The sequence below is a fragment of the Trachurus japonicus genome, chromosome 16, assembly GCF_045865225.1.
Source record: "Trachurus japonicus isolate A0001 chromosome 16, Traja_1.0".
NCBI classification, from domain to species: Eukaryota; Metazoa; Chordata; class Actinopteri; order Carangiformes; family Carangidae; genus Trachurus; species Trachurus japonicus.
In genome coordinates, this window is record NC_140922.1 from 4,161,325 (window position 1) to 4,173,353 (window position 12,029).

The 12,029-nt window shown below is 43.8% G+C and overlaps 1 protein-coding gene across 1 annotated transcript; it reads left to right on the forward strand.

The window, feature by feature from the left end:
* The first annotated feature begins 1,836 nt into the window (after positions 1-1,836).
* LOC146971511 (uncharacterized) lies at positions 1,837-6,462 on the forward strand. Its single transcript, XM_085803477.1, has 6 exons — positions 1,837-1,930; positions 2,125-2,205; positions 2,431-2,713; positions 5,591-5,745; positions 5,874-6,156; positions 6,270-6,462. Exons 2-6 carry the CDS (start codon positions 2,139-2,141, stop codon positions 6,418-6,420), a joined length of 939 nt encoding a protein of 312 aa, XP_085659603.1. The 5' UTR covers positions 1,837-1,930; positions 2,125-2,138; the 3' UTR covers positions 6,421-6,462.
* Positions 6,463-12,029: the final 5,567 nt, after the last annotated feature.

Genomic DNA, 12,029 nt, shown 5'->3' on the forward strand with positions numbered 1-12,029 from the left:
AGATACCATCAGCAACGGCATCAGCTCCAGCAAATTCCACCAACCCACAACGGGCACCATCTCCTTTGTCTGCGCTGGGGAGAAGCCTCAGCCCTGTCTAAAAGTCAAGTGTGTGTGTGTGTGTGTGTGTGCACGTGCGCTTCTGTTAATGGCGGCGGGTAGGGGCACAAAAACATTTTTTGCACCGGGGCCTATCACCAAACTATCACTAAATTGGGTCCTCTGCTGTTTACAATTTCTATAAATGAATTGGGGAAAAATGTTGAAAATGGTAATTTAAATTTTTATGCCGATGATACTGTGATTTGTCGTCCTACATCTCCGACTCCTATTGAGACTGTTTCTACTTTTAATTAGGCATCATCCTTGAGGACAGTAAGTCTTTTAAACCCATATTGAAAACCTGACAAATAAGCTAAAGGTGAGATTGGGCTATGTCCCTTTGGCCAAGTGGTTAGCGTGTGCGACACTTACCAGAATATCCCTCACATCAGCGCCAGAGTCTGGGGTTCGAAGCCCGCCCAGGCCCTCTTCACCTTGCCACATTCAGATGTGACAGTTGAGGGTCCTGTCACTATGCCTCCAATTGATCATGTGCCCTGGCTACTTGACCAAGGGCATGTCCCTTTGGCCAAATGGTTAGTGCGCGTGACTCGTACCTGGGAGTCTGGGGTTCGAAGCCCACCTGGGCTCTCTTCACCTTGCCACACCATTTTTCATTGTGCTTTAAGATACATTACCGGCTGTAAGTCACTCACCCATCATTGTACTCTGTATGCTAAAGAAGCTGGCTGTCTCTCTCTGCACATAGGCTTCTACACTGGTACACTATAAAGCAATTATTGGACTACTTCCCTCATACCTCTGCACCTATACTCACTCTCACATCAAACCCATCATACAGTTTGCGCTCTCTGGACTTTCTATCTACCTCTGTCCCCAGAACTCGTACTGAGTTTGGGAAGATGGGATTTGTGTACTCTGCTCCCTCTGGCTGGAACAATCTCCAAAACACTAAAACTACAGGCATTTATCACCATTTCTGATTTTAAGACCAGACTTAACGGCTTTTTAATGGCAAATTCTGACGTGTGTAAATGTTTTACTGTATAGTATTTTAGCATCACTGGATTAGTGTTCTTTTAGTGTGTATCATTGTGCAATGTTCTATCTTGCTTGATTCGATATAATCTCTTTTCCCTCAGGATCCCCTGGTACAGCCCTCTCTTCCACCACGCAGCCCTCTCTTCCTCCTTCTCTTCCCCCTATACCCCCGCCGGACTGCAGGACATAGGGCTCCGGACGTCATTTATTTTTTCTCTCTTTTCTCTCTCTCATGCTGTCCCTTCTTCTTTGTGTGTATATGTATCTTGTTTGCTGCCTTCTTGGCTAGGCCTTGCTTGGAAAAGAGATTTTTTATCTCAAGCAATCTGCCTGGTAAAATAAAGGTAAAATAAATAAAAAGTAAAATAACTCTGTAAACTTAGGTAATGTTAAGTTTGAAAGTTGTTACTTCATATTTACACCTTTATATTTTTTGGTCTCATTAAACTTATGGAACATTTCAAAAATAAGAATAACATTTACGGCTGCTCTCTGTGCTCAGGTACGTTTAATCATTTGTCAGTAACCTGCTGTTGTGTCATTCAGTCACATGCACCATAGATTGGTAGGTTGTTGCTTTTGTATGTTTCAATAAGCACCACCACTGTAAATACATACTAGATGAGCAAAGAGAGAGAGAGAAATAAAGTTCATCTTATTTGATCTTACTCTAAGCCATGTCATAGGCTGGAAGACTGAAGTTTGAATCCACAATCAGTCACGAGGAAGGACAAGCATAACAAGATGTGGGTATAAATATCCCCCTCATCAGCACAGAATCATCAGCGATTTCTCACCTGCAACTGAATCTACTTTGCAAGTCAAGGTAAGTTAAGAGGTTGTAGTTAAGTAGCAGATTTTACAATCACAATTTGGGTGTTTAATTGATGTGTGTGTTTGGCTAAAGGGTTCATACATTTGCAGCATGTTTTATACACGTGTCTTACAGTATCTCCGATTGTTGAGGGTTCGGTACCTATTTCATTACATCTGTTTAATGTCATTCTTCTCTCTCATCAGACTGAACCAGAACAATGAAACCTAGTTCAGCCCTGCTGCTGCTGCTGCCTCTCCTGGGGATGTGCTCAGCTTATAAGTACAGTAAGTAGAGTATTATCAAGTGTTAGAATCACAGTAGTGTATGTAGACTGCATGTCCTTGTAGTCACCTAAATGAAATGATGAAGTGTTGTGCAGTCAAGGTCACTGAGTTTGCAGAGCTGTGTCCAGTGATGGAACAAGTATCTTTTAAATGAAAGAAACACCACAGTAATGTGTGAGTGACCTCAATAACCAAATGTTGTTATGTCATTTTCCCCATTCACAGAAAATGTGGCTCTGCGTGGTAAAGCGACTCAGTCGACCCTAATTAATGAGTTTGGCGCCGCCTACAAAGCCATCGATGGAAACCGTAATTCGATTTATAAAGCTGGTTCATGCACCCACACCGCGCCAGAGAACAATCCCTGGTGGAGACTGGACCTGCTGGACTCCTACATCATCACCTCCATCGTCATCACCAACAGAGGAGACTGCTGCGCAGAGAAACTCAATGGGGCAGAGATTCATGTTGGCAACTTTTTAAGACACAACGGCCTCGCAAACCCACCGTGAGTCCACGTTGGTCGTAAATGATGTAGATGAGAAACCTAACTTTGCTCAAGAATGGGCTGTAACGAAAACCATACTGCAATTGCAACTCGAATCAATTGCCTGCCATATCACAATTTTGATAATACTCTATTTTTGCTTGGTAAAAGAAATTTTAACTCATAGCTAATTGCTTGGTAAAAGGAATATTAACTTATAGCTACAGTGGCATTAAAAGTACCATCTCAGGCAGCTCATTTTTGGCAAAATTATAAAAATCTGAGTATATCTGGTAAGTATTAGACAGTAATTGATGACATAAGTGATTTGACATATCTATGTCCAAAATTTGGTTGCAGGGGCCAAAATCTGGCCTACCAATCAAATTAGTCTCAGACAACTTTGGTTGGATGGTCAGTCAAACTGTCAAATCAGACTGCCACATAGACGAAAGCTGTGACACCGGGTCCGAGGCTCTGATCGCAGGTTTGGTTTCCAGCAGCGGTGTGGAAGGCAGAGAGCCTCCACTCTCCCTGTAACAAGTTACAGTCATTTATCTAACACAATTAGTCCCAAGCTGTTTAATGACGGTAACAATGAAACACAAGGTAAACATCCTGCATAGTTCTTCTGCTCTGTGCTACTCCCATCAGAGCGCTGTCCCCATAGGCGGCACTAGGGCAGAAGGAATGGGGAAGCTACGGGACAAAAAAAAAAAAGAAAAAGAAAAAAAAGTCTTTACCCAGGCAGATATACTGTAGCCTATATAGTTTTGATGTTCATCAAACTGAGATGCAGCAGAATGATTCCTTTCATTCTCTACTTGTTTTTTTTTTTTTGTTTTTTTTTTGCTTTTGTAGTGGCCCATAATTAACCTAATCAATGTTCTTACCCTAAGCAGCACGCCACGGGGCGTTTGTGTCATATTTTTCAACTATTTCTTCAGGTTTAAATCCTCTTAGTTGTCGCTCTCGATGTACAGAAGCAACAGAGTTGACAGTATCTGCTGTGCCATTGTCCTCATCCAGTTGCGCAACTCCTGTGAGAATGTGCGCTCACACAGGTGTCCAGAGGTAGGCCGGTGACTGGAGGAGGGAGGCAGCAGGTGTCCGGGCGGTCGGGGCTGCTGTCTGGACGTAACTTAGGCCAGTGACTGGAGGAGGGTGTGCGCAGGTGTTCGGGGGGGCGCGGCTGTCCGGAGGTAGACCGGTGACTCGCGGGCAGTGGCCGGTATCCGGGGGGGGGCAGCCGGTGTCATCATGGAGGCCAGTGGCAGGAGAGAAGGCGGCAGCCGGTCGTGGAAGCATCGTGGTCGGCTTCATTGCTGCTGCTTCATGGGACTCTCGGACTCGTCAATTTTGATATTCAAAAACCTTCTAATGTCCGTTTTACCGGGCTTTTTTCTTTTAATTTCGCTGGACTGTCAGTGACTACAGTAGCATAGCGAGGCAAAGGGGTAAGCTTCTACGCTGCGCGTTGTAGCTACGCCGTGTGTACTTAATGACGCAGGTAACCAGTCATATACCACTGAAATAAAAAATAAATAAACCATCGACATAGATAATACTTTAAAAATGTGTGTTTTAATGTATTTCCCACCTCTTTCTAAAATATAATTTAAAAACAACAACGAAAAAAAAAAACAATCTAGGGGAAGCTAAGCTTCCCTTAGCCTATTGATAGCGCCGCCTATGGCTGTCCCTAGCAACGATCTGTTTTACTTAGCAACAGTTTTGGTGATTCCTGATTGGACGGAGGGGGTGGGTGCTTATCAGTTGTGCAACCTGCATGTGGACTAGCCGGGTCCCACGGCTTGCCACTTTTGTCCATTCTTTGTATGGCCTGAATCCATAAATCTCTTCTTTTCCCGTCCCACTCTCTTAAGGGGAGAAGGAAAAATCTTATGTTAGTTTATTCTAAGTTGTTCAACGAACAATATACCTAACCACACAGCGACTCTTTTCACCGGTGAGGGGGCGTGGCCTGATGTAGAGTTGCAGACTTCTATCGTAACTTTAAAGAGTAACTAAACCCTTAAACAACCTTTTTCTGCTGAAAACAAATATTGGGTATGAAGTAGTGTTGTCGATTGATTCTGGTCCAACTAATTTTAGTCAAAATATTTCAATTTGGTGTATTTTGTAGTAAAAATGTAAGAGTGACTGCCCTCTATGGGTTGAAATCTAGCTATTACAACCAAATTTTGCCATTGGCTGAGATGGAGGCTGATGACGTTTTTGGAGGCAGCTTTTGTCACGGTGTTGGAGAGTGACTGGGCGTGTCTTAACTGCTCATGGAGCCCCGCCCATAATCAAAGCATTTTTTGAATTTCCAGCTTAGACACACATCAGCCAAAACTGAGGGGTTTAGTTAGGACTCTTTAAGTTTGGGCACCCCCAGTCAAAATTTCTGTTAATGTTAACAGTTAAGCAAATTAAATGATCTTCAAAAGACATGAAGTTACAAATGACACATTCCCTTTACATTTTAAACTATATAATTTTTTTATTCTCATCTTTTACATTTTCAAAATGACAGAAAATAAAAAGGGCCCACAGCAAAGGTTTGGCCCCCTGGTTTCCCATTCTTTTGCAGGCTGCTGCTTTTATTCTCCTTTCACTCTAAAATTGTAGAAGACAAAAAATAACACACTGATATTGTTTATTGATATTGTTTTAACTTAATGCCTTTTGGAGATCATATCATCTTCTACTTGCTGAACTGTTCACATTTACAGAAATTTGGACCACGGCTGGCTTTTGCATGCCACTGTATAGAGAAATAAGTAAAAAAAAAAAAGAAAACAGCAAATAAAAGTGACTGAATACTACACTACTCTGCTCCACCCCTTGACACAACAGTATTAAAGCACTCTTTCCTCTCCCTCTCTCTTTCAGGGTTGCTGTAATCGACCAGATCCCAGCAGGCAGATCTCGTAGATTTCCTTTCACCACACGTGTGGAGGGACGTTACGTGACTGTGTCTCTTTACGGTCAAAAGAAGTATCTCACACTGTGTGAAGTGGAAGTCTACGGTTACCGTTCTCCAACTGGTGAGACATCGTTGCCACATTTTCTCCAAGGCCACAGTCGCAGCATACATGCACTATTTTTCTGCAGATAGCACTGAGGAGAACTAAATGTTTGATGGCTGATGTCTGCAACTGTGCCCTTTGTGCAGGAGAGAACCTGGCGATCTATGGGAAAGCTGCACAGTCTTCGCTGTATTCCACAGGCTTTCCATTTAATGCCATAGATGGGAATCGAGCCGCCAAATTCAGCTTAGCTTCCTGCACTCAAACAACTTACGAGCTCAACCCCTGGTGGCGACTGGACCTGGGCAAAACCGCCAAAGTGTTCTCTGTTGACATAACAAACAGAGATGACTCGTACTCCACCAGAATCAAAGGAGCTGAGATCCGCATCGGAGACAATAATAAAAACAATGGCAACAGCAATCCAAGGTAATCTACAGCCTATTGATGAAACCTGTACTATAACTAGCTGTCATACTGGAACGATACATTCAGGATCAATCAAAAAAAAAGTAAACATATTTTCACTTGTCTTCTTGTAGATGTGCTGTTATCACAAGCATCCCTGGAGGTTTCACCAAAACGTTCCAGTGTAATGGGATGGAAGGTCGCTACGTCAGCATCATCATTCCTGGGAGAAAAGAGTACCTGAACCTGTGTGAAGTGGAAGTGTATGGCTCCAGATTAGATTAGGTTAGAGGGGCCACAGCTGGATTAACCAGGCAAAGGCTTTTGATTGATTCATTTCTTTTGATTGATCTTTTTCAGTCCTAGTGAGAAAAAAGACGTTCATCTGGAAGTAACCAACTCACTCCTCCACACAGGCAGGCTCCACTAGTTCCAGATAAACAGTGGTTATGGTTCGGGGGTTAGGAGGGCAAGTTCTAGTAATTTGACATATTTGAGCATTTTATAAAAAAGTAACGCAATAGTCACTTTTCCTGGTAATTATTTATTTTTATAATGTAGAAATTCAGTTACTAACTCAGTTACATTTTGGGGAAAGTAACAAGTAACTATAATTAATCAAATGTAACGTGCCCAACACAGCTAATAACTGATAGATCTGACTCAAACTGGCAAACAACAGAAACTGATAGGTGGTTCCTAAGTGGGAGGGGCAGAAGATGTGTCTGAAACGTTGACAGGGAGGTGGCAGTACACCAGGACTATTTTACTATGTTATTGAAATCACTATGCCTGTAAGTTGTTGCATATAAAACAACATTAATCATTTAAATAAAAAATCAGTTGCATTCATTTCTTATGGTTCTATCTGCTTTTTTCTATAATTAAACCTTTTTTTGCACAGGGCAGCTTTAGCCGTGTTTCCACTGCAGGAACTTTGGGGTAATTTTACGGGGCCAGCCCCGTTGGTGCGTGTTTCCACTGCAGGAACCTCCCCCACAGGGCCATTTACAGGAACTTTTACGGGGGCCAACGGAGTACCTACTCCAGGGTAGGTACTCCGTTCGGCCCTGAAAAGCTCCTGGGTGGGGCTCGAGGTTAACCCGGCGCTGATTGGCTAAAGCTAGAGCAGGCTCTGACGCTACCAGACAGCACCAAAACAACCGGGAGCAGAAGGGGAGCATTAGCCTAGCAGACACCGCTGTAAACAGCAGGAAGATGTACACAAATGGACCGACGATGAGGTGCAGACATTGATTGCAGTCTATACCGAGGAGATTCAGAGGGGGTTTGAGTCATCGCGGCGAAATGAAAATATCAGCGCATCTCGACACACTGGGGATCCATCACGCCGCAAAACAATGCCGTGAAAAGTTAAAAAAAAAAAAAAAACTCAAGCAGGATTACAATCAACCGCCATGTGCAGAAACACACAAACCAGAAACGCGCCTACCGCCTCAGCTCCTTCCATCCTTCTTCTCCGTTGTTGTTATGATTTTTGTTTGTGACCTGCCTGGGTGACGTCACGGTCGAAACTGTCGCACAGCGATTAAGCGGCGATCGAAACTCATGACGTTGCCGCGGGGTCCTACACTGCAGTGGAAACATGGCCACTGAGAGGGCCGAGTGAGAGGACGGTTCCTGTAGAAGTTCCTACCCCCTCCCTTTACCAGGAACTCCTGCAGTGGAAACACGGCTTTTGTTTCATGTCCAGATGCTTGTACCTGTCGTAATGTTTTTTTTGTCTTCTTACCTTTATATTCTTTCATTATGCTACAGCCACACTGTTTCTGCACAGAAGACAAACAGCTTAGCCCTTTATATCCGCAAACATATACTCAGCCTTCCACCTGCCTTGAAAACCCCTGTTTTCAAAGTCCACCTTTCGTTGAGCCATTTATTTGGGGGGAGAGAGGTAGCTGAGAGTTGACCACAGGTGACTAGCTCCATAAGGATGCTGATGAACATGTGGGGAGGACTCGTACTCACTTGGCCCTTGATTGACATGCCAACCCCCTGGCTGTGCATTGTGGGCTTTGTAGTAGATCTGTAGTGTATTAGTGGTGCCGACGGGCCAGCTCTAAAAGTAATTAGATATTATCATGCTGGCCAAAGACAATTCGCCGGCAGGTTTTCGCCAACCGACCTTAAAGGAGACATATTCTGCCCCCTTTCAACAAATTAAAATAGTTCCCAGGTGTCTTAAAGACATGTCTGTGACATGCTTTGGTCAAAAAAGGATCAAACATCACAGCTCTTTTCATCCTCTGTCTGAACAGCCCTGTTCAGAACAGCTGGTTTCAGTGCCTGTCCCTTTAAATGCAAATGAACCACTGCTTGCCCCGCCCCACCCCTTCAGCCAGTCCCAGGTAGGAGGTAGGGGTGGTATTATGCAAATTCGAATCCTAGTTACATAACTGGTAGACAACTGAGGGAAAGCCACATGGATTTCAATCTAGAGAGTCTGCACATTACAGATTTTTTTTGTCAATTATCACATTTTGGGACCGGAAGGCAAAACAAACACCCTAATAGAGATAAAAGAGCCTTCAAAAAGTGACATTTCCATATGTCCTTTAAGTTTGACATATGTGGCCTATTCTAAGGCATGTTCCCCACTTTTCTGCACAATACAGCGCTACTACGATTAAAAACATTGTAAAAGACCAACACCATTCAGCTTCTGTACATGGTTTCCCCTTGTCTGGTCCCTGGATCAGCTCCTCTTACTTCTTCTCCTCTTCTGTCATTGTCTTCTTCAGTCTGTTTGACAATTTTTTTATTTTGGCCATGACAAACACGCTGAGAATAGTGAGCTAGCTAGTTTCTTATAGTTGGGTGAGAGGTGTTGATGTTGGTGTGTGAGGTGTTGACATAACTTGAGAACAAAGTGACAGTGCAGTGCCTGGCCAGCAGGGGGTGCTGTGACAACTGCAGGGGCCATTCTCCCTCTTGCAAATCAATGACTAGATAGATAGATAGATAGATAGATAGATAGATAGATAGATAGATAGATAGATAGATAGATAGATAGATAGATAGATAGATAGATAGATAGATAGATAGATAGATAGATAGATAGATAGATAGATAGATAGATAGATAGATAGATAGATAGATAGATAGATAGATAGATAGATAGATAGATAGATTTTTATTTGTCATTCAGAAATACATCTTGCAGTGAATGTATGAACAAAATGTCGTGTCTGAGGCTGACACTAATAAAAACAGAGAATAATAAATTAGAATAGAGCTATATATCTGTTTTTATTAGTGTCAGCCTCAGAGGCTGATGGCTAGCAGCTGGCAGACTGACCCTAATTATCCACATAGCATGAACTGCTGGGTGCTGGACAAACACACATGTACAAAAATCTAAATAAAGTCCACAAACCAGGTCCTAGAGTAGAGTAGAGTAGAGAATACTTTATTCATCCCGAGGAGGGAAATTCATATTAGTGTAGTAGCTCACACGACAATGACACAAAAAAGAAAGAAAGATGGAGCAGGGTCGCCGGATGGAGCAGGGCCGTCGGATGGAGCAGGGCCGCCGGATGGAGCAGGAACCGCCGGGTGGAGCAGGAACCGCCGGGTGGAGCAGGAACCGCCGGGTGGAGCAGGGCCGCCGGGTGGAGCAGGAACCGCCGGGTGGAGCAGGGCCGCCGGGTGGAGCAGGACCGATGGTGGAGGGGCCAAATCATTTTGCTTATCTGCCCCACTACTATATTCCTCCATCTTGCTGCAAGGAGAGAGGAGCCGTCCACCACCGCTGCTTTCCTGGTCAGTGAAGGTGCCATGAAGTGGATGATCCAGGCCATCCAGAATTGCCTCCTCCTTCTTCAGTGCTCTAGTGCCTCAGGATGTTTAGTCTGTATCCTAGCAACAACTTCATGGAGAACTTCAGATGGAACTTAAGCAGTTGCCATTAGGTGGGATGTACACAAGTGTTGTTATGATTCGAAAAAATAAAATAAATGTCTACTTTTTTTATCTCCAGCTCTTCATCACTCTTGTTGGGCAGAGAGTTGATATTTCCAATGATGACTGACCTCAGAAAGGACTGATAGGACATCTCCACCTCCAAGCCTTTAACTTTGCACCAGCAGCAGCACAACAACCACCACAAAAGCACCTCTTCAGATCATCTGAGGACAGGATGGTGGTGTCCTCCAGATCTGTCCATTTTCAATGAAAGAAGCTCATCTCTGAAGAATCTCTTCTCCCCAGAGAAGCATCCATCAGTAGATAACAAAAAACACAACAAAAATAAAGCAAATGTTGAGTAAAAACTCAAAAACTCAGAGCTACCAGACTTTGCTGCTCCCAGTTGAAGCGCATGTTCAGGTCCTGCTCTTGTAGCGGTTTTGGTACTCATCCTTGCGTTGTGTAGTTTTAACATACGAGTCAGACCTTCACCGTTGGCAACCTCGCCGTTTATTATGCACACATGGACTGACCTGGCAGAGGAATCAACATTTACAGTCAGTCCAGTTCTTCTTCGCTCACACACACACATACACGGCAGGGAAGTAGCATAGTCCGACTGCTGCTACCCCCCGGGGTGCACGACCCTAATCCACAGGGGTGATGCATTTAATTACCATAGGAAAAACAAGTTTTTGTGTTGTGTGGTGAGTTTTTTATGGCAAGCGGAATCAAATTATCTTTTAACTCCGTTACATTCCCTCCTACTGATCTCCACTTGCCCATATAACCAAACCAAAAGAAAAAAAATATGAGACTGGACCGCACATTACCAAAAGTACAAACATACCAGGTACAAATAACATCATATCAAGAGGAGGTAATGGATAAAAAAAAACATTTTCAAAGTGTACAGTGCTGCTAATATCACAGATACCAAATACTCCAGTCAAGAGACTATTCTTGAAGAATTAGAATGAGGAAGGGTTGCAAAGCCTTCCGACACCCATAGGAATAACATGCCCATATACATGTTAAATTACTTAGAAATCACGTCAGTAAAGCAGCACACAAATTTACCACCCGGACACACCCATCTAGTAGTCACACACAGGTGTCAAACCATCACAAAAAAAAAATAAAAACCAAACCCTCCTCAAAATTGAAGGAACTCATAGGCTATATTTGAGCCAATAATCACCTACACATACAGTATGTAAGGCCATAACAAGAAATAAAATTAGCGGCCAGCAACAACTTTCTCGTGCATGTTCTGAATAAGTCTGACGACTGGCCTAACAACTCTTCCATATCTTGTTCGCATTCTCTGCAAACTATCACAGGAATGGTTTTGTCCTGCCTCTGATGCAGTAACAGACCTAGCATCAGGAGGCAGCAAGTCAACTGAAAGAGAGACAGAAGGTTGAGAGTCAGGTAAGTCAACAGAACAGTCAGCATTAACAGCAGAACCACAAGGGTCAGACTGGTTCAGTTTGTCAGAAATGCTCTCGTCTGAACTGCCAAGTCCATTCTCATTGCAACTGTCAGGGTCAACTTGATCAGGTGCGTCAAATCCGGTCTGGTCATGTCCATCCACATCAGCCATAGAGGTCGACTGATCTCCGGTGGAGGCTGGGAGCTGAGAGATCCAATAGACAGTCCTGTCCTCAGGTCCACATCCAGGAAGAACAGTCAAACCATCATGTTCAACACCCACCACAGACTCATCCTCAGCCTCATCAGTCAGGTCACTGACAAAGGAGCCACCATCTTCCGGATCAGCAGGAACAGGTAAAAAGTTTACAGGCATGATGAGGTTCCTGTGGACCACTTTCTCCTGGTTTGTCGCACAGTTCCTGAGTCTGAAGGTGTGAGTGTTATTCTGTTTCTCCACAACAGTGTACAGATGACCCTCCCAGCGATCAGCCAGCTTCCTCCGACCTCGTTCTCCTTTGTTAGCCAACAAG